Source organism: Gorilla gorilla, chromosome 8 (genome assembly GCF_029281585.2).
Source record: "Gorilla gorilla gorilla isolate KB3781 chromosome 8, NHGRI_mGorGor1-v2.1_pri, whole genome shotgun sequence".
In the NCBI taxonomy this organism is placed as follows: domain Eukaryota; kingdom Metazoa; phylum Chordata; class Mammalia; order Primates; family Hominidae; genus Gorilla; species Gorilla gorilla.
This window is the reverse complement of record NC_073232.2, coordinates 102,055,898-102,079,458: the sequence shown is the minus strand read 5'-3', so window position 1 is coordinate 102,079,458 and position 23,561 is coordinate 102,055,898. Positions and strand designations below refer to the sequence as shown.

The window sequence follows — 23,561 nt, the reverse complement described above, 5'->3', positions numbered from 1 at the left end:
AAAGTATATTGTACATTTTTCTTTTTAATGAGTCCCAAATATTATCCTATGCATCTCAGCTCTTTATATTTTATTGAAATATGTTTGTCTCTCTCATCTACTAGATTTTAAGCTCCTTGATGGCAGACTCCCTATATCTCACTCATCACGAACAATAAACCTAAATAGAATAATAATCCTAAATGTAATATTTTTGAAACTTAACTATACCACATATGTTCTTCTTTTCTATCTCTAAGACATATCATGGTATAGAAAACAATCTTTGTGATTTTTGCAATAATAATTTATTCTGCTTCTAGATATATGTAAATTCATGAATCTGACATATTCCAGTTACATTAATTTTGTTACTTTACGGTAACTTTATGTTTAAAATTTTAATGTTCTCTCTTTAACACTGAAAAACATTTATTTACCCAAGAGTGATTTTCTAGTTTTATTGGGAGGAATTATCCAGGGACCTTATTAAAATGCAGATTCCTGGCACCAAATACCAAAGATAGTGATTTGGTAAGTCTGGGATGTATTTTACATGCAATGTTTTGAGAATTAGTGTTCTGGGGTATTATTTTTGAAAATTTCTAGAAGTTGACAGTGACTTCTGTAATACCTTTGGGATCGTATCAGTTTGTTACATTACAAAGCCCTTAATTGACAGCACTGCTGCATGTAATTGTTCCTTAAGAGCCAAACGTCAAACCTCTTGTAGTTATGAAATTCAAACCCATTAAGTTTTAGCCCGCCTCTCACAGGCTCTTGTGCATCCTAGTTGTGAGATGATAGTAGCCCATGGGATGCACATGTAATGAATCTGTTCGATGAAGAAGGCAGCACTTTTGAGATCATTACAAAGCTCATTAAATTGAAATCTGCCATGCCATATACAAATGAGTTTCTATACTCATTTCCGTATATACTAATCACAGTTGAAGTTATGAGCAAAATAAAGGAAACGCCAAAGCATTTATGAAAGGTCCCTCAGGTACTACCATAATGTGGAGAAGAAAAAACTTATGTGATTGTTTGTTCTCAAGGTTTTTTAATACTATGACCCCGCACCACCACTTTCATTTTTTTAGACACAGTTTCACTCTTGTTGCCCCGGCTGGAGTGCAATGGCGCAATCTTGGCTCACTGCAATCTTCGCCTCCCAGATTCAAGTAATTCTCCTGCCTCAGCTTCCCAAGTAGCTGGGATTACAGGCATGCACCACCACACCAGGCTAATTTTTTGTAATTTTAGTAGAGATGGGGTTTCATCACGTTGGTCAGGCTGGTCTCGAACTCCTGACCTCAGGGAATCCACACACCTCGGCCTCCCAAAGTGCTAGGATTACAGGCATGAGCCACCACGCCCGGCCTATGACCCCTTTTGATAAATTAAAATCCCCTAGCTCTCTCAAGATACTGATTTCCCCCAGTGAGAATATGCCCCCACCCAAGAATCACTATATAATATGGGAATCTTACCTCCCTGTCCCATCTAGAATTTATCTAGTTTTGCCTTCGATACTGTATATACAAAAAACAACCTGTATTTGTAAGTCTTCATTTTTCAAATGCAATGCATGTTCTTTTTTGTTTCACTCAATTGTCTAAATGTTCTTGGGAAGCTGTAATTGTGCAATTTCATTACAGGATTCCAAGATCTCTTTTCTTCAATACAGATTAATTTTAAAAGCTCAGTGGACAAGTTTTTATTATCTATAATTTACACTGTCCAGCCTCAAAGAAGAAGGGGTAAAATAAGGTATTATGCCTGCTGTATTTTCTTAAAACCTGCTGAGTTTCTTTTTGAAGCATTTCTTATGTTTGCAGTTTACATTTTCCTATTTATTTCCTCAAGATTTTCAGTTTATTCTAAAGAGTCTACCTCCTCTAAAATTCAAAGATTTGCCCTTCTTTATATTTACAACAAACTTGCCCAGTTACTCTTAAAGATTTTTTAAAAAATAATCTTCAACATGTATTATCTTTCATCAGACCATCTCCTGGTATCACAAATACAGCTTGAATACATTTATTATTAGTAATATTTAGCTCAAAGTCTTACTGTAAAATATCCTTTTCTCCAAATGAATAAAGAATGCAAACAAAGAAAACAAAATAATGTCCTGGGATTTAGGCAGAAAATACTATATTTATAAAATCAAAGTAATGAGTTTTAACTATTACAAGCACAGAAATTATTACATAGACGTGCAAAAGAAACAATAAAAGCACAATTTCTAAAAGCATATTTATTAAGATAAAAGCTTTAACTATGCCCATCCCTAGACAGTTTATAACTTTCCAGAATAAAAATTCAAGACGTTTAGATTTTCTCAAGATTTTTCCTTAGACAAGTGAATGCCCCTGTTTGCCTTGTTCTATTTACTGGTTTAGAAATTAGCTTTCTTAAACGCCTGCTGCTGGCAGCTGAAGTAGTACCTTTCTTTGCTGGTGGTTCATCTTGCTGAAGTTCATTTTCATTTACTCTTTTTCTTTCTGAACAGATTTTAGTTTTGCTGTCCTTAGGTACTTCAACTGTTTCATTACAAATCAGTTTATTGTTTATTATTGAAGAAGATGTATCAGCCTTGTCCTAAAGCAAAATAAGTTAAAAATAATTCACATATAGAAAGCTACAAAAAATGTACAAATCACATAAATTACTTTCAATGGTGTACCATAAAAATTTTATTTTCAAATTTGTTGAGACATTTTCTAAGTTATTTCTTAAGTTTCGTCTTAAAATAACTGATGGCTCTAGCAAATAAGTAACATTTGGGGATAACTGGAGAATCTTAAGAAGATAAATCTCTGAAGTCACATCAGAAATGTGCTTTGAAAAGAAAAATATGAGACTCAACTATTTATTTTGTTTTGTAGCCAAAGCCTCTTAAAGATTAGTATTGTCTTAAACATTAACAACTCCTAGAAAAATAGTTTTGCCCTTAGCTTTAAGTCGATATATATTCAAAGATATACAGCCTACAAACAGCTTTGAAACTGAGCTTCTAGATACGTCATTTAGACTTTTTTTTTTTTTTTTAAGGCAGACTGCCTCCCTTAAAAAGGCTAGCAGCAACCAAGCACAGGGGCTCGTGCCTGTAATCCCAGCACTTTGGGAGGCTGAGGCCGGAGGATTACTCAAGCCCAGGAGTTTGAGACCAGCCTGGGCCACACAGTGAGAACCCGTCTCTACAAAAAATTAAAATTCCAGGTGTTGTGGTCCATGCCTGCAGTCCCAGCTACTCGGAAGGCTAAGGCAACGGGATCTCTTGAGCCCAGCAGTTCAAGGCTGCAGTGAGCCATGGTCACATCACTGCACTTCAGCCTGGGCAACAGAGTGATGAAACCCTACCTCTAAAAAGAAAGAAAGGGGGGGAGCTGAGAGGGGGGGGAACTTCCAAAAAAAGGGTATAATATGGATTTAGAAGAAGGGTAAAACTCAGCATTTAAGTGCAAGTCTATAGAGTAATCAAATGTATGGTGAAGGCAGAAACTTGTAGCAATCAATTTGAAAAAACAAAGTGTATGATAGAGTGCCGCTTAATCAGCAAACATTGTATTAGCAGGAGATACAGATAAAAATAACCTTTTAAAGTCATAAAGTAATGGGTTATTTAAGAAAAAAGGCAAAGTTTTTCTAGCATCTCTAAACAAAGGATGTCATAAAGAACAATCTCCATGCTTTCTCACAATTAGTCCCTTAGTGTCACTGATAAATGACAAAATCATGGGACAGGCAGATCACACCTCTGACACAGCTCCATAACAAGTCCAAGTTGTTCCTTCCCCGATCCTTGGTACCTATCAGAATGATCCCGTCATTTTTCCCCGCTTCAAAATATACAGTCCTCACCAAAAATCTATCCTTCAGAAGTCATAGTTATTGAAAGGAGGGTTTTCTGCTCCCAGGGTATGCTTGGGTAGAAAAAGCAAAGAATTCAAACTAAATTTTTTCATTATTGGAAAGAGTTTGCACTCAAGACAAGATGTGGAACAGTGACCCTAGATCAACTGTTAATCAGGACAATTAGGTAAGTTCCAAACTACTTTGTATATTTGTATGTATTTAAGTGAACAATTTAAATTTAGCACACTGTATTAAGTTAGTTGATAAAACAACGTCTAGAATCTATAAAGTTTATTTACAAGCAAGGACTAACTAATTTACAAATATTGATTTTTTTTACTATCACTTGCTTAAATATTGCTAATATATTATGGTATGCAAACACACTACAGCAATAAATATAATCCCATGTGAAATTTCCAACTATTTTCTTTGAAGTTGCAGTCGCCAGAAATGACCTGTCTCTGACTTTCCTTTTTGTTTTTATTCACCAAATCAAAGAACAGACTTAAAACCCAGATCAAGAGATGAGAGCAAAAAGCATGTGATGACTAACCAAATAAAAGTTTCGAGAGCCAGGAGGCCCAGCAATTAATTTACTGCTCCAAGTCTCAAAAGTTTTACATCCCCTTACTTCACAAATCAATTTCCTCTTCCTTAATCTCTACTACTACTACCGTAAATCGAAGTCCTCATCAACTATTAGCTGAACTCTTCCAAGAGGTAGCTATCTGGTCTCTCTGCCTGTAGTCTAATTCCATCTCAATCCTATCTTCCAAGTTTCCAAAAATATCTACTCAAATGAAAAACTCCTCTTTGCTATTCCTCTGGTGAAAATGACTCCCCCACTGACTCCCCAAACTCTTTAATGCAGTATTCAAGGTCTTTCATCTTATCCTATTCTACTACTCCTAGCCTCATTTCTCACCTCTCCTTGCTTCAAACTTTCTTCCTAAACAACAAATTGTTTGTATTTTCCTGCACTCACTGAAAGATTTCTCATTTCCACGACTTTGTGCACTCTGATTCTGGTACATGGAAGGCCAATGTACCTTCTTGTCTCTCATGACTACCACTGTCCCCTTCCTCTACCTTCGAAAGGCTAAATTTTACTCACCCTTTAAGGCTCAACTTAACCATTTTCATCTCCACAAAGTATTCCTAACTCCGCACCCACTCACAGCTTCACACATTGACTACGACTGCACATTGTATTATAACTATATTTATGTTGTTTTTTTCTTATTGGGGGATTTTTAGGGTAGTAGATTTTATTAATCTGTATAATTCCAATAATCTAGCATAGTACCTGGCACACGTTGGACACTCCACAAGTGTTTCTTGCTCCTCCACCTTATTAAATACTAATTAGTACTAAATAGTTAATTATTAACATATTAAATATTAGGATATTTCTCCCAGTTCAGGTACAGAAAAACCAGAGAATGAATCATGTATCTAATAAATACCAAAAGAAAGGCCTACTATAGGAGATTAGACAGAGTACTCTTCTAGAATGCTCCTCATTTACCCCTGTGGTATCAAATGCCCATCTAAAGTTCAGATGAATCAGGGAATGTTGGTGGGTATTAGAGTTTGACTATCAAGATACAAAGGAAACTCAACAGTCACTTTTTATAAGATACCATGCCTGCTTCTTTTGGTCATAGAAAAGACATAAAAAAGCACCTTTCAACAAAGCAAGATGTTTGGCTCTAAGTTTACTCAGCTTACTACATTATTATCATATATTTTACCATTTCTAAATAAAAGAATAATTTGAAGGAGCTTACCCCAAAAAAAGAAAACCAAAAGCCATTTTAAAAGACATGGATTAAAAGACAAGCTGATCATTCTAAGCTGAACTGAATATGAAATTATCTAAATTTGTATGAAAGACAAAAAACCCTTTAAGTCTTTACATGTCACAGTGTATAACTTTTTAGAAAAAATATCCTTGCTATTAAGCATATAAACAATAGCAACAATACATATAATAAAAACAAGCTTCTAAGGAAAAACCTAATTTTACTGATTTCATGTTATAGTTCCCTGAAACATTATAATCTGGTTTTCTAAGTACACCTAAATTCCTTTCTCCTCAAAGCTCCCCTTCCAACTAGCTGAGGCTTAAACGTCCAAAGGCTACATATTCTTCTCCTTTTTACATGCAAAGCACTGCCAGAGTATCTTGTGGAAAAGTATGTTCAAAGAAGTCAAACACCCTCGTCTAAGTTCTCAAAAATTCAGATTTGGAAAAGAGTAAATTGAGTTCAATGTTGCATAAGCAATTCAACATTCTCAATAAATTAGTCTTAGTTGCATAAGCTATTTTAAGTTATTTCCTTTCAACCAAAACATATGCTTATCTAATTTATTAATATAACACAAGGTTAAATTCTTACATTGCATTTAAATGTGTTTTCCATATGAGACTTTAGGTTCTGAAATTTGTTGATAGTATCTTCTTTTTGATCAATTATATTTATCAATTCTTTAATTCTTTGATTCTGTGTAATTATTTTCTTTGGAAAGAAGAAAAAGCAATGTTTCATGAATATACTTTAGGATAACTAGAATGCAAACATGATTAATAATGCAAACAGTTTTATAATTCCTTCAAATTTTAAAGTTAAATAAAGTTAATCAGTGTCAACACACTATGCACAGCATGATCTTATTTTTGCCTTTAAAAAAATTACATACACACACACACACGTACACACACACAAAGAAAAAAGAAGCTATATAGCATATAAGAGGAATTTGGAGCCAGACTGCCTGGGCTCAAATCCTAGCTGCTATCCCTTTTAATATGTCACCCTGGGCCAGGCACAGTGGCTCATGCCTGTAATCCCAGCACTTTGGGAGGCCAAATTACCTAGTGGGGAGATTACCTGAAGTCAGGAGTTTGAGACCAGCCTGGCCAACATCGTGAAAGCCCGTCTCCACTAAAAAATACAAAAATCAGCCGGGGGTGGTGGCCACCTGTAACCCCAGCTACTTGGGAGGCTGAGGCAGGAGAATCACTTGAACCCAGGAAACGTAGGCTGCAGTGAGCCATGCCACTGCACTCCAGCCTGGGCAACAGAGTGAGACTCCATTTCAAAAACAATAAATAAATAAAACTAAAAAAACTATGTCACCCTGGGCAAGTTACATCATAAAGTTGCTCTAACATTTAAATGAGTTAATAAAAAGCACTTAAAAGAGTATCTGGTAAATGGTAAGTGTTCTATAAATACATACATAAAGTAACAGTCTAAAGAGCTTCCAAACAAGTTGGTTTGGTTTTGTTTTAAATTTAGGAAGAATATTATGGGAAATTTTTTATTTTCTATTTATATAGCTTAATGTAATTGGTACTAGTGTCTACTATTTTCATAAGTAGAAAAAATACAAGAAAAGATAGGAATTGTATAAACAGTAGGTGTAATGTCTTCTAAGTACATTTTTGTTCTTTAAATACTGGATATTAGATACCAGGATCTTGAATTATTTATATCTGATCATATTTTAAAATATTCAGCTTTTTGAAAGGATAAATATAAGTTGAAATAAGAAGATTCAAGCCAAAGAAGAACAGAAAAAATAACAGAATAAAACCAATCCCCCATGCATACCAAGAGACTATATTACTGTTTAATTATTTTTTAAAATAAACAAATCTAGTCATCATTCATACCCCTTTGTTAAACACCTTATCAAGACAAAATAAAACTTAAAGCATTACCTTATTAGATGTCTCAAGCTCTTGAATCAATGAATCTGATTCTGAAAAAATAAAGAACATTGAAAATAAATATCTAAGCATCTAAAAATATGTATCACTGAATAACTATGAAATATATGCTGCTCTAGTGACACTTTACTGTTACATTCAATAAAAAGGATTTTGATAGCACTAGAAGCACACCCTACTCATTAAAAAAAAATCTGCTAATTCAACCACAACAGGGTAATGTTTCAGAAAAAGCCACTTCTAAAACTCAGGATAAAAATAGGTGGCATATGCTAAATAGTAAAGAACTGGCATAGCATCAGAGAAGAAAAGGAGCTAGTACTTTTTAAGTACACTTCATAATGCAAAGGCACCACTTACATGTTATTTTCTACCCATCTTGTTTCACACAAAAAAGGGCAGAGCAGTTATTGCAACTAATTCTTAAAATGCAGATATTACAAACAATTCTATTTATGTATATAAAATGCCCTCAGCATGGTGGCACATGTCTGTAGTCCAAGCTGCTCAGGAGACTAAAGTGGAAGGATCACTTGAGCCCAGGAGGTGGAAAACTGCAGTGGGCCATGATCATGCCTCTGCACTCCAGCCTGGGTGACAGAGTGAGACCCTGTCTTTAAAAAAAAAAAAAAAAAGGGGGAAGACAGAAAAAGAAAATGCCCTCCTAGTTAGAATGAAGCATCAAACTAACAAATTACTTTAAACCACTCCACAGTAGTCACTCTATCCCAACAGTGAATCTTCTATACTGCAAGAATTTATAAAGAATATAGAACAAGGCCAGGCACAGCATGGCTCATGCCTGTAATCCCAGCACTTTGGGAGGCCGAGGCAGGCAGGATCACTTGAGCCTAGGAGTTCAAGACCAATCTGGGCAGCATAGCAAGATCCCATCTCTACATAAAAGAAAAAAAAAATGCAGCCGCTGTGGTAGTGCACACTTGTGGTCCCAAGTATTCAGGAAGCTGAGGTAAGAGGAGTAATTGAGCCCAGGAGTAGAAGGCTGCAGTGAGCTGTGATGCCACTACTGCACTCCAGCCTTGGTGACAGAGCGAGACGCTGTCATAAAAAAATATATATATAACAAAATTTACAGCTTTACTCATAAAGTTAACACTTGTTTTGATTTTTTTTGTTGAGAAGCTCATTTTCTAATAATATTGGTCTAAAATAAATGAAAGTCAAAAATATTTTTAGTAGTAAATTACTACAAAGTCATACAAATGGTAAAATATTAAAATATGTTACCTAGATGAAAGAATTTTCTGGTCACATTACGGTAAATGAGCTACATACATCTCTTATACTTACCAAGAGTACTTTTTATGTGTTTACAGTATCTAAATAAAAGTAAAATGTATCCACTTACCATTTTCTCTCTTTTTTAACTCTTCTTTGGTTTTAATTAATTCTCCTTTGGTTTTAGCTAATTCAGCTTTAATTTGATTAAACTTTAGTTCTAAACAAGCAATAGCTTCCTGGGGGTCAGGAAGAGATGCAATATATAAGTGAGCAATTTCAGCCTGTTTCTTAATATCAGCAACATTATCTTGAAGAGAATCAATAATATCTTCAAATCCTACATAATTATGTGTTTCCTAAAAATAGCAAAAACCACATGCCTAATATTAACAGTAGGGTTCACCCTTTACATGTGGTACCATCTAATTTAGACAGTTTTTAAAAAAGCAAAAAATTCATCACTTGAAATTCTTTAAAATAAATTATATAGAAGCATCTCCAATTATGAAAAACCTGTGTTCCATTATTTATTTTCTGCTGTATGGACCATGAGTCATATTTTCACATAAAAACAATGTTATAAACTGTGACAAGTCATTATAGAACAATTATGATTACCTAGTTCAGGTATACTTTCAATTATATAATGAGATTTAAAAGGTTTTGTTGGGATAGTGCATGAAACAAACCTACATTTTCACAACTCAGTCAATCCCAAACCACGTCAAGGATACATAAGGTTTGCTTGACAGCAGACGTCTGGACATCACTGTCACAGGCACTTGAACTGAGTGATTAAAAAACTAAACAAAAACAAAAAAAAAACCAACTCCCCCAAAAAACTGATCAATTTAAGCTTCAGTGGAAGCAGCAGAAAAGGATAATTTTTCTTATATTACAAATAGAGAATAAGCTGAGCACAGTGGCGTGCACCTGTAATCTCAGCCACCTGGGAGGCTGGGCAGGAGGACTGCTTGAAGCCAGGAATTCAAGATCAGCCTGGGTAACACAGCAAGACCCTAACTCTAAAACTATAATAAATAAATAAACAAATAAAATTTTAAAAGAGTAAGAAATGGTAGTTGCCCGGCAAGGGCAACCCTTTTTATACACAAACATTTTTGTTTTAATCAGAACAGCAAGTAAATGACGTCTTAGGTCTCCTACACCTTTAAAATTCTTTTTATTTAAAAATGTTAAGTAAGACAAATCTCAAAAAAGAATCTATCTGCCTACAACACAATGATTCAAGCAATACCAAAATAAGATATATATATAACAGAGGTATAAATTTTTCAAAACCAATCACTATATTTAAATTCTTGGTGCCTTACACTTCTAACAAAACATGCCTAATTATAATAAAGCTACACACAAAGCATTGTTTTAATTCTAAACTCTCTTGGTGTTTCTCATCATCGATGTGGTACACTAAACCCTGGTACCAAAACCTCACTGGATATTTTTAAATACTTCAATTAACATACTTCAGTTTCAACTTTTGTGGCACAAATGTCTTTCGCTGGTTCTTCTCGAGTGTCACATTTACCAACCAAATCCTTGAAGATAGCCAAACGACGTTCAGCATTTTCTTCTAATATCTCTCGTTCTTGAAGTAGAGTTTCCCTTCAAAATACAAATTAATCCCATTAAGAAACAGAAAAGGAACTACTTTGTGTTTTTGTTTTAAACATCTAAGTTTAAGTATATTCTAGATTAAAAGAAAATTTAGTCCAGGTACAGTGGTTCACGCCTGTAATCCCAGCAATTTGGGAGGCGGAGGCGGGTGGATCACTTCAGGCCAGGAGTTTGAAACCAGCCTGGCCAACACGGCAACACCGTCTCTACTAAAAACACAAAAATTAGCTGGGCGTGGTGGTGTGTGCCTGTAATCCCAGCTACTCAGGAGGCTAAGGCAGCAGAGGCTCAGGCAGAAGAATTGCTTGAACCCAGGAGGTGCAGGTTGCAGTGAGCCAAGATCGCACCACTCAATTCCAGCCTGGGTGACAGCACAAGACTCCATCTCAAAAAATTTAAATTTAAATTTAAAAAAGAGAGAAAATTTAAATAACCATGCATGGGATTAGTTACAGCTATACTCTTTTTTTTATTCTCTGAGACAGAGTCTCACTCTGTCACCCAGGCTGGAGTGCAGTGACACAATCTCAGATCACTGCAACCTACACCTCCCAGGTTCAAGAGATTCTCGTGCCTCAGCCTCCTAAGCAGCTGGGACTTCAGGAACATGCCAGTACGCCCAGCTAATTTTTCTATTTTTGGTACAGACGAGGTTTCACCATGTTGGCCAGGCTGGTCTCGACCTCCTGACCTTGAGTGATCCACCTGCCTAGGCCTCCCAAAATGCTGGGATTACAGGCGTGAGCCACCGCACCAGACCAGTAACAGCTATTTTCAAGCTTGTATAAAGAGATCAGAATTCAGAAGCCACCTAATATAAAAAGTAAATTAAGTAAAAAAAAAAAACTAAAAAAGTAAATAAAATTCTCAATTTTTACCTGGACATGAAATAAATAACTTACTTAAAGTCAGCTTCCCGTTGAGCCCAATACTGAGTAAACTCCTGTGTAACTTCTTCTCGAATTTTAAATTCCAAGGTTAATTTTTCCTTTTTTTCATTTATCAGTTTTTTTTTCAAGTCTTCTATTAAGTCCAACAGTTTCTATGACATGTAAATGATAAAATTCTTATAAAAGAATAAATATATCCCAAGAGAAATACCATCCAACTGTTCAAAAAATAAAACTTTACATTTAGTCAATTATAATTCTGTGTCCTTTTTAATAGTGATAATGTTCTCACTGAAAATTATATGTTTGCAAAGATTTGTTAACTGAAAAATCAGGTTGGCCTTTCCACATTTTAGAAATAGACCTTTGGTAACTCGTCTCACTGTCTAGCTATACTAAGAAAATAAGTAAAGTTAATTAGTGCGTTTATTATCTATCAAGAACTACTCTGGGGAGTTCCATATTTGCTTCATTTAATCCACAACTTTCTGTGAGCTTGGTATCATCCATATTTCATAGGTGGGAAGCATAAGGATCAGATCTCTGGTAAATGCTAAAGGTTGAGTTTAAAGTGGCCTGTAAAAGTCTAAAGCCCAAGGATTGCATATACCAGAGAAGTTGCTAACAACACCCACTTACTACTCTGTCAAATAAAGATGTTACATAAACTTATATTAGGCTTTTATAACTATCCAGATGTCAACAGCAATTCTATAGCCTTTGAAACACATACATAATCATGAAAAATGTGCAATATACAAATAAAGCAATAAATAAAACACTTAACATGACCATTATACATTCATAACATAAATTGTAGCATTAAGGAAACAGCTACATATTTTTTAATGTTTCTATTTAAAGTTACTCAACAACAAATTAAACAATAAACTCTAAGCTACAGATCTTCCAATGTCTCAACTTTATATTTGAAAATAGTTCTACGGCTATCCAGACTTTGAAACTCTGCCTCCAAGAATTTATACTGAAAATAATTATAATATAACCCCATGTTCTGGTTGTACGAATGCTGATCACAGTGTTGTTGTTTTGTGATGGTAGTTGTGTTTAAATAATGAAAAAGTGAAACCAACTCAACCAACGTTAAAGGACGGGTTTAATTATGATACTACCATACAGTAAACTACTGTAATCAATAATGATAACCTATATTAATAATTCATACTTTTCACAATTTATTTTTATATAAAGAATACCAGGTTACAAAACAGTAATATATAATAAAAATCCATTAACATTCGTGGTAGATTTGAGAGATCTTTATATTTAAATTTTCTTTTTCACTCTACTATAAATATATAATACTATTTTAATAATTTTAAACTACATACTTTCTAACTGTGTAAAACAATAAATAATAACTATTGAAGGAGACATCAGAATGAATGTGGAAAAACCTTGGGAAGTTTGTTTATTTTATTTATTTATTTTTTTTGAGACGGAGTCTCACTCTGTCGCCCAGGCTGGAGTGCAGTGGCTCGATCTCGGCTCACTGCAACCTCCGCCCCCCAGGTTCATGCCATTCTCCTGCCTCAACCTCCCGAGTAGCTGGGACTACAGGTGCCAGACACCACGCCTGGCTAATTTTTTGTATTTTTAGTAGAGATGGGGTTTCACCGTGTTAGCCAGGATGGTCTCAATCTCTCAACCTCATGATCCACCCACCTTGGCCTCCCAAAGTGCTGGGATTACAGGCATGAGCCACCACGCCTGGCGGGAAGTTTAATAGTTTTCAATAATTAGGTTTTATCATTGTTAGCATCTGATAAAGATTTTGCTGAAAAAATTTAGGCTGGCTATTATAGCTAAACGAATTTAAGTATATGTATGCTAATACCAAGGTATTTTATAATGGTTTTTAAAAGTCCCAATCCTTTAATTAAAATGTCAATAAAGGGCTGGGCACATTGACTCACATCTGTAATCCCAGCGCTTTGCAAGGCAGGAGGATTGCCTGAGCCCAAGGGTTCAAGATCAGCGTGGGCAATAGAGCAAGGCCTCATGTCTACAAAACATTTTTAAAAATTAGTTAGGGGTGGTGGCATGCATCTGTGGTCCCAGCTACTCAGGAGACTGAGGCAAGAGGATCACTTGAGCCCAGGATTTCGAAGCTGCAGTGAGCCGTAACTATACTATTGCACTCCAGCCTAGGCAACAGAGCAAGACTTTGTCTCTAGAAGAAAAAAATAAAGCATGCCAACACCTAATCATATTGATTTTTAAATGTCAAATATTAGACATTTTGATGAATTTCCTTAAAATATTTAGTCAATCTTATATGATAAGCATTTATACTATATAATCCATCATAAACTATAGCATTAAATATTTTTCTCTAGTAATTTCAAAAATTTTACTAACCAACATTATACAAAAATTTCAACTTTGAAATGAAAAAAAAAAAAAACTGGGTTTTTTGGCTTGTTTCTTTGTTTTTAAGACAAGGTCTCACTCTGTCACCCAGGCCAGAGTGCAGTAGTGCAGTGATGGCTCACTGCTGCCTAGAAATCCTGGGCTCAAGCAATCTTCCCACTGCAGCCTCCCGAGTAGCTGGGACTACACCTGTGCGTCATCATGCCTAACTAATTTTACTTTTTTGTAGAGATGGGGTCTCACTATGTTGCCCAGGCTAGTTTTGAACTCCTGAGCTCAAGCAATCCTCCTACCTCAGCTTCCCAAAGTGCTGGAATTACAGGTGTGAGCCACTGCACCAGCCAAACTAGACTATTAATGGCTCCTTTCGTCACTGAGGAGGTACTATTTAATACATTACAGAAGCCCAAGTAACACGGTCTAATCACATAGTGACCAGATAAAGTGGGACTTGTACTACATCTGAGGCTATCATTCTTGTTTCCAAACATATGTTCAATAATTGCTTTCAGGGACATGAAGGTAAATTATTAAAATGAGAGTATTTAGCCTAATACATCATCGATCTACTTATACTTCTGCAATCCAAAAGAGTACTGTGATGTGTGATGTGTCAACACCATTAAAGCACACCCATGAACACAGGTCTACTAGTGTTTCTAGGACACTGGTAAGAGGACTCCATCTATACTCACGGAGTTATGGCCAATTAAAGAGGGGAATAGGTGGCCAGGTAAGGTGGCTCACGCCTGTAATCCCAGCATTTTGGGAGGCCGAGGAGGGCAATCGCAAGGTCAGGAGTTCGAGACCAACCTGGCCAACATGGTGAAACCCCTCTCTACTAAAGATACAAAAAAAACTTAACTATACTCCCAGCTACTCAGGAGGCTGAGGCAGGAGAATCGCTTGAACCCGGGAGGCAGAGGTTGCAGTAAGCCGAGATCGTGCCATTGCACTCTAGCCTGGGCAACATGGCAAGACACTCTCTCAAAAATAAATAAATAAATAAATAAATAAATAAATACTATAATTGGACAGAGGCTAAAAAAACAACTGTTAAATCTTATTTATTTATCATAATAATAAGACGACAAACAATTAGTGTTTTTGAAGATATGGGATCATAGGTACTTGGTAGATATTTTTAGCACTTGTACTTGAGACTGCAAAATAAAAGTCTGATGAAATACATAAAATCACTTAGTGAAAGGATACTCACATGGTCTATAAGTATCACCCCACAAATAATATGGTTTTGCAATAAAGATCTGACATACTGTTATCTTAACCAAGTGAGCAAAACTTACCATCTCTAAGAATGGAAAAATCAGACATCATGTGGCTCTTGGTGTGATGCAATGGAAAATTTACAACTTAACCTACATAAAAAGCTTCCCTAATGTATTAAACCTAAATCATGAAGAAATAATCAAACAAATCTAGACTGCAGGTATTCTATGAGAAAACTAGGATCCACTTTTCAAAAATGTCAGTGCTAGATTAGAAATGATTAAAGAAACACAATAATCAAAAGCAATGTGTTAACTCTGGCTGTAGACAAAAACAAAGTGGCTATAAAGAACATATTGGGAACACTGGGGAAATCTCAATACAAACAGTATACAAGGTTATATTAGTGTATCAATATTAAATTTTTGGGGTATGAAAATTTCATGGTCTTGTGATCATGATGAAAATGTCCATGTTCTTAGAAAAATACGTTCAAATATTTAGATGTAAGGTGTCATTATGTCTGGATCTTATTTTCAAATCGTACAGACCAAAAGATGTGTATTCACATACTCATAAAATGGTAACTGGAGAATCCAGGTGAAGGATAAATGAGTATTCATTGTACTAGTCTTTCTATAGGTTTGAAATTTTTCAAAATATAAAGTTGAACACAAAAACTTCAGTGTACTGTTGAAAAAAACTGAAGAGAGAGAGCCTTAAGATTTAACCTTAACTTCAGAATAAGAAGACAAGCATAGAAGTATGAGTTCTTAATACATACTCTTTTCTCTTCGTGGCTAATGAAAGCCTTATTTTCCTCTAATGTTTTATCTAGATCTTCATCAAGAAGTTTAGTTTCCACATTTTGAGTTTCTTCAGCATTTTCTAGCTCCTCAACCAAATCCTCGTCTTCCATCAAATCTTCTAGACTATTTTCCCATGAAATGGTGGCTCTTTTTACATTTAATATTTTACTGTTTGAATTACTGTCTAGTGATACATCTTGAGAAGATTTGACAGGTCCAAATAATTTCTCTTGAGAGGAATTTAAAGTGTCTGGGACACAAACCTGTTAAAATATTCAATGTGACTTTTAAAACAGAAAAGACAAGAACTGTCCACTAGAAAATGATTATTTTATAAATTTAAGTCAAATGAAAACTCAAGTGTTAAGGAAAAACTATTCAAACATACATACAAACAGGAATCACCATCCCTAAAAGAACATTCTGATAGGAAAAAAGCTACTTACACATGTAAACTAGAGGAAAAATCTATCTTCCTGGGCTAAGTGTTCAGTATTAATCTTAGCAGAGGGTTTTCCAATCACCCAGAAGTACCAAATGAACAAGATGAATGGCAGAGCAGACAATTCATTCCAAAAATACTCATTAATTTATAACTGATGTTTATTACTAACTCTTATTACTAAAGGTCATTTTAATCCTAGCATGGGCAACTTTCAACCCTTTCTCATGTCTTCCTACTTGGTTAAATATTTACCTTTTTAATTTTCAATTATTTCCTAGGCTTACAGTATTAAGGACAAAATATTTATTTCAAGAAAAACTGTTAATATTCTAATAATAAGAGGCTTAATAAAATAAATATTTACTTTTTGTGCAATGGCGGAGAACTTCAATACATTGAGTGTTTCATCATAGGCTAAATAACATTGGCTGATATTGACAATCATACATATTTTCCCTTTTCCATTAAAAAAACTTTGAAAATAGTGAGTCAGTTTACTTTCCCGGAAAGGCACATGCTGTTGAAACCTACAGAAAAAATTTTCAGAAAACATTGTAAGTTAAAAAACATCTCATAAAATCAGGGTGCTGAGACATTTTACAAAGAAATAATTAAGCCACCTATCATGAAATTAAACTTTAGGGTAGTGATTAGTTTCAGATGTAATAGTCCTTCTCAGTTTTCTTTTTATCTTTTCTTGTTTGTTTTTGTTTTTGTTTCTGTTTTGAGACAGGGTCTAGCTCGGTTGCCCAGACTGGAGTACAGTGGCACAATCATAGCTCACTGCAGCCTCAACCTCTTAGGCTCAAGCGATCCTCTCACCTCTGCCTCCAGGGTAGCAGGGATTACGGGTGCCTGCCACCACATCTGGTTAATTTTTTTATTTTTATTTTTAGTAGAGATGAGGCTGGTCTTGAACCCCTGGGCTCAAGCAATCCTCCTGCCTCAGCCTCCAAAAGTGCTGGGATTACAGGCGTAAGCCACCATGCCTGGCTGTTTGTTTTAACTGCTGCTACTTACTAACAATAACCTACTATGTAAATTATAAAGAAAACCACATTTAATTGGGTTATGTTCCCTAGCATAGAGCAAGTATATAAGAGATGTCATGAAACACCCTAAATAGAAATGGTGAAGGCTGATTTATATTTACTCAGCCTAAAATGCTAATTAATGCAAAAATCTATTGCATCTAGAACCACACACAATGCATTAATAAGAATAAAGTGGTTTTAGATCCTAAACCAGCATTAGAAGCTTCTCATTTACAGTGTCTATTGGTGTAGATTTGCCATGGAAAATACTGACTTTACCTGATGAGTTACTGGCATCAACTGACATTTCTATCATTGTCTTTAATCCAAGATCTCTTAAGTACTTGAATCACAATCTATACAGTCATTACATAAGAAGCAGTTTAAAAATCAAAAAAGAACTTCCTAAAAACAAAAAAGTTGAAAGTTTAAATACTGTAATATTTAATATGCTAATAACACTTTCAGAAACACTTACTTTGACTTTTCACTATTCTTCAAGACGTTAATACACTTTCCCAGAGTCAATAAAGAAGTGTTGATATTCCCAGTCTCTCTTAACCTTTCACCTTCATTCTGTGTTTTCATAGTTCGTTCTGAACCAGCAAGATCACATAAAGATAATCTGAATTAAGAAAAAAAAAGTACTTTAAAAGTTCTTCAAAACAATTACAAATAATTAAATTTAAAGAATATTCAACTTACTCACTGACTCGAATTACACGAGACATTTCAGAATCTTCAATCTGTAATATCTTAATAGTGAATATGCTGTGACTGAAATACAAAGATCAAATGTTATCTTATCATTTTTAATTTCTGCATTCTAAATAGGAGAGACAAGTATTCAAATCAATCTTATTTATACCCTAGTATAACTACAGTCCACCACTGCATTTTCCAATTAGCTGTTAAATATTTCAAGCCAGTGTTCTACTGTCACTTACATACCCAAATGCCTAAAATCACCTTTTGCCTAGCTCTAAATCCCTCAAATTATCTCCTGACAGTTCAACTTCTATTAATAGTATCATTTATAATAAAGCGACATTTTGTTTGAAAAGATAATATTAGTTAAAATGATATTATGTACAGCTAGCCAATACTCTGAATACATACCTAAAGCAAAGCATACATTTGACCTATAGATCCGGATCTTGTATTGTCCCATGCCCAACTGACTACGGGAACAGGGCTCCTTCTCTAAGAAAAAGCCTGCTTTAATTATCTCACTGCTTAAACTTATTTCCTTTGCCTCTCATCCCCCAATCCCATCAAAACTTCCTTCCTTAACCCCTTGAGATTATACCCTCACTGAGTATATTTATATACTATTCAGGGGATAAGTGAGAAAGACCCAGAGAAAAGGCCACCATTATTACCAACGCCAAAAATACTGAGCTTAGATACTGACATAAAGAAAGAGTAAAACTACCTCAGAGATTTCCTATAAATTAATAAATCTACTGTCAGGACAGGAAACAGTACTGATAAACATGTTTAGTGTTATTCTGTATACCAAATGTTTTTTATGCCTTATGAATTTATTTAACACGAGAGAACCTACTGCCCACTTGAATGTAAAATTAACTGTGTTTAAATTAGCATTGAATACTATCGGTGATTCGAGTTTACTCTTACAGAGTTTATTCTTTACCTTCTACTGGAAGCATTATTCAATTTTGTGAAGGCAATACTCTGGTGCTTTATTCCTAGTTTTAAAAGTCTATAGGCTTCTTTGGAATCAGATACTTGAATCCATTGTAGATCTTTAAAAAATAAAGAGGATATATATTAATTTATTGAGACAAAGAATGTGTTCTACAATGTAATCTCTTTGAAAGTCTTTTCCTAGTGACATATAATGAAATCTTTCTTCTAACAACACATCCTAGCTGGAGTCAACTCAGCTATTTCAGGTTACACCAGAGGAGAAGATTGTAACAATGTTCTAGAATGTAAATTACACAAACACACAAAATAAATGTTTGTCAACAGAGTCTGCCAAACGGAAAATTAAATACAGTAACAATTCCTTAGAATTAGACACTCGGGAAAAAAAGAGAGGCAAAATACAGTACAGATCAAACCTGTAAAATTACCTAGCTATTAAACACTGAAGACTGTAATTTATTAGTGAATCATAAAATCAGATTTATTGAATCATGACCAGTATTTTAATTTTTATTTATTTATTTATTTATTATTTGGAGACAGGGTCTCACTCTGTTGCCCAGCCTGGAGTGCAAAGGCGTGATCGTGGCTCTCTACAGCCTTGACCTCCTAGGCTCAAGTGATCCTCCTGCCTCAGCCTCCTGAGTAGCTGGGACTACAGATGCATACGATCATGCCAGGCTAATTTTTGTATTTTTTGTAGAGATGGCGTTTTGCCATGTTGCCCAAGCTCGTCTCGAATTCCTGAGCTCAAGTGATCCACCCGCCTCAGCCTCCCAAAGTGCTGGGATTACAGGTGTGAGCCACTGCATCTGGCCAGCATTTTGTAGAAATGACAAAGAATATAGAAAATATTACAGTGCATTCCTTGTAGTAAAAGTATAATTAATGAAACTTTTGAGTTGTAAATATTACATATGTATATATATACATGCATGTAGGTACTGAGTCATGATGTTATTAATATGTGTTTCCTACTGTGAATAATTGTTTTAAAAGGTTAGAAAAACCACTCTGGAAGGATAGTAACATTTCATAGCTCCAAAATTTGGACACTGTTACAAAGCAGGAGAATAATGTGAACATAACCATACACAGTTTTTCCCATCACCACAAATCCAATTAATGATACTCAAGCAAATACAATACCAAAACAGACCCTTTTATATTCAAGTTTAATAAATATACCAAAACATACTTCCAAAGCACAAAATTATCTTCTTCTCTTAATGTTAATAATTAGCATTACAATTTTCAATTTTCTATTTGCTTTAGTCTTACAGCTATCACAAAGCCCAGGAAGAGAACTTCGGAGCAATAAAATAAAAATATTCATTAGTATACCTTTTATAAAAGAATAGCCCTTTACGTCTTGGGAAAGGCGCAGCATCTTTCTCTTTTGGAATTTAGATGATACAGGAACAAATAAGTCATAAATATATTCATTGTAAATTTCAAAGAAAGAAACCCACACAGAAAATTTTATACTATTAGCCATATTCAAGTTGGCTTGTTCATAATCTTTTATGGATTCTTCAAACTCTGAGATATTCAAAGAGTTAGTTAAACTTCCTACAAAAAAAAAGAAAAAGAAAAAACAATCACGAAAGTAAGCAACTGACTAAAAACGTGACAAAAGTACAGATTGATTCTCAGACTTGAAAAACCAAGTATGCTTAATCTTTTGACCATCTATGTTAAACACTTTTTGGAACAAAGGAAGATGTAAATAATATGTGGATTAACCAAAGTTAGACTACTTCTTATAATTCCTTTCTTTTTGAAAATATGTTAATGAACCAATAGAAATTAAACGTAAAGGACAAAGAAAAACAAGTGTCTTTCAAATTCAATATTAAAATTGTAACCAGTAAAAGGGATATCTGTAATATTTAATACAAACAAAACATTACAATGACTGACATTTCATATAAATATGTATCATTTTCCAGGTATCACCGACTATGTCATTATAGAAATTAAATCCTTAGTAACCAAAGAAGAGGTCTATAGAAAAAAAATAAATAAATACAATGTGAAAATTTTTTTTTTTTGAGACAGTTTCACTCTGTCGTCAGGCTGGAGGGCAGTGGCGGGATCTCGGCTCACTGCAACCTCCACCTCCCGAGTTCAAGGATTCTCCTGCTTCAGCCTCCCAGGTAGCTAGGACTACAGGCCCGTGCCACCACGCCCAGGTAATTTTTTTATTTTTAGTAGAGACGGGGTTTCACCATGTTGGCCAGGATGGTCTCAATCTCTTGACCTCATGATCCACCCACCTCAGCCTCCCAAAGTGCTGGGATTACAGGCGTGAGCCACCTCTCCCAGCCTAAAAATTTTTTAATAATAAAAATAAAACATTAGAAGTGATTTAAAAATTAAAAGCTTTTCAAATGTACTTCATATAATCGATATATCAAAGATAAGTGAGCAACGAAACCTTACCATAAAGAGTATCATCACTATCATTATGCACAGTAACCTAAAAAAAAGATTGTTTTAAAAAATTAAAAAAACATTTTCATTAAAGTTAAATAATCAAGATATTAATTACCTATCCAAATAAGTCACTACCAAATCACAACCTTTCATCTACTCAATTCAATGAATTCTTTAATTTTTCCTAGCTAAATAATATAGTTTCATGGAAAAATACAGAGAACTATGAAAAAGAATATTATCATGTATAATCCTGCCACTCTGGTTGGTTACTATTAATATTTTAAAATATTTCCCTTCTATTCTTTTCCCCACACTTATGTTGTAAGCTTTTTCTCCCCATAATTAAAAATTGTTTACAACATTTGATGGCTATATAACACATGTGAAATGACTTAATTATTCCCTTATTATTAAACATTTAAATTATTCACCAAGTTTTGCCAAACATCTTTACATATTTTCTTCTGCATTCTTATTATTTCCTTAGAAATAGAAATAAACCCATTTCCTTGGAGTATACACCTAAAAGTGAATTGGTGGATGAAAAGATATAAAATATTTTAATGTCTCACTCTTAACACACTATTGCCAATTTGCTTTCTAGAACCATTTACAATGTATGAAAGCACATTATCTCATTTTTTTTTAACATTTTAATCATTTCATAGGCAAAACAGTATCATGTTTTAACTGGATAACTTGTTAGAATTTTTTTTTTTTTTTTTTTGAGAGTCTTGCTCTGTCACCCAGGCTGGAATGTAGTGGTGCAATCTCGGCTCACTGTAATCTCCACCTCCTGGGTTCAAGCAATTCTTGTGCCTCAGCCTCCCAAGCAGCTGGGACTACAGGCGTGAGTCACCACGCCCAGCTAACTTTTTGTATTTTTAATAGAGACGGGGTTTTGCCATGTTGGCCAGGCTAGTCTCCAACTCCTGGCCTCAAGCGATCTGCCTGCTTCAGTCTCCCAAAGTTCTGAGATTACAGGCATGAACCACCATGCCCAGTGAAAAATTTTTTTCATTATTAATGATTTTAATTTCCTCTATGAATTGGCTATGGAGTTATCTACCAATCCCCATAAATTTTGTTAAAACACTATTTTACTTTCAGAGACCATAGTCACAGACTCAACTTTGAACTCCACTGGTAACACACTTTTTACTGCCTTAAAACCCTGGTTTCTAAATGTTTTAAAAAAGAAAAATTTGTATTAATAGGGTAAAAATATTTACAAAAACAATTAGTAGTTTTTAACAGCCTTGAATAGAATAATGTCTGAAAATATACTACAAAATCCAGAAGGCACAAGAGGAATAAACAGACAAGTATAACTTCATTTTTAAAAGTTTATATGGTACCACCTTATATAAAATAATACCTCTTCACAGTATATTACATATTTATTTATTGTCAGTCTCCATGAGGGCAGTACCATTTGTCCTCAAAACTGAAAATATTGCCTGGAAAAAAAACAGATGACTTAATAAAATTTGCTGAGTAGATGAATACTGAAAAACACAATGGGCCAGGCTTGGCAGCTCAAACATGTAATCTCAACACTTTGGAAGGCCAAGGGAAGAGGATCTCTTGAGGCCAAGAGTTCAAGTCCAGCCTAGGCAACATACCAAGACCCCATTTCTACAAAAAAAATCAAAACAGCCAGGAGCGGTGGCTTGCCCCTGTAGTTCCAGTTATTCAGAGGAGGTCGAGGCAGGAGAACCACTTGTGCCCAGGAGTTCAAGACAGCAGTGAGCTATGATCATACCGCTATACTCCAACCTGGATGACAAAGCAAGATCCTGTCTCTAAAAACTAAAAAAAGGAAGAAAAAAAAGAAAAACACAATGGGGGCAGGGGAGAAGCAAACAATAAGCCAGAAAATTTGCAACCCATACACTAATACATTAATAATGTATTCATTTTTTTAAATACATTTTAATAAATCAGTAAACAAGAAAAGTCATACAATACTAGATAAATGGACAAAGAACGTATGTGACAATTCACAGGAAAAAATTCTAAGATGTACTAATCAACAAATTTACAATTAAAAAAATATAAAGTAAGCTCAAGTGAGCCATTTTTCACCTATCAAACCAGACATTATTAAATATCCAATCTTGGCCTGAGTTTGGGAAAATTAGCACCAAATATATTTGCAATGGAATGTTTCTTTAC

The 23,561-nt window shown here is 34.7% G+C and overlaps 1 protein-coding gene across 6 annotated transcripts in view; it reads right to left on the bottom strand.

Annotated features, from left to right (window-relative positions):
* Positions 1–23,561, bottom strand: part of KIF20B (kinesin family member 20B) — a 73,009-nt gene that overhangs the window by 38,789 nt on the left and 10,659 nt on the right. For 3 of the 6 annotated variants that reach the window (XM_055353831.2, XM_063710311.1, XM_004049777.4), the window contains exons 7-19: positions 21,387–21,423; positions 20,286–20,513; positions 18,925–19,036; positions 17,973–18,044; positions 17,746–17,892; positions 16,598–16,760; positions 15,764–16,051; positions 11,368–11,507; positions 10,315–10,453; positions 8,955–9,063; positions 7,577–7,617; positions 6,249–6,368; positions 2,433–2,586 (exon numbers count right to left, since the gene is read on the bottom strand). In XM_055353831.2, the coding sequence (XP_055209806.2) occupies positions 2,433–2,586; positions 6,249–6,368; positions 7,577–7,617; positions 8,955–9,063; positions 10,315–10,453; positions 11,368–11,507; positions 15,764–16,051; positions 16,598–16,760; positions 17,746–17,892; positions 17,973–18,044; positions 18,925–19,036; positions 20,286–20,513; positions 21,387–21,423 (1,750 nt within the window). Of the gene's footprint in view, positions 1–2,432; positions 2,587–6,248; positions 6,369–7,576; positions 7,618–8,954; positions 9,184–10,314; positions 10,454–11,367; positions 11,508–15,763; positions 16,052–16,597; positions 16,761–17,745; positions 17,893–17,972; positions 18,045–18,924; positions 19,037–20,285; positions 20,514–21,386; positions 21,424–23,561 lie in introns of all 6 variants that reach the window. The other 3 variants (XM_055353829.2, XM_055353830.2, XM_004049778.4) reach the window with 1 other exon arrangement.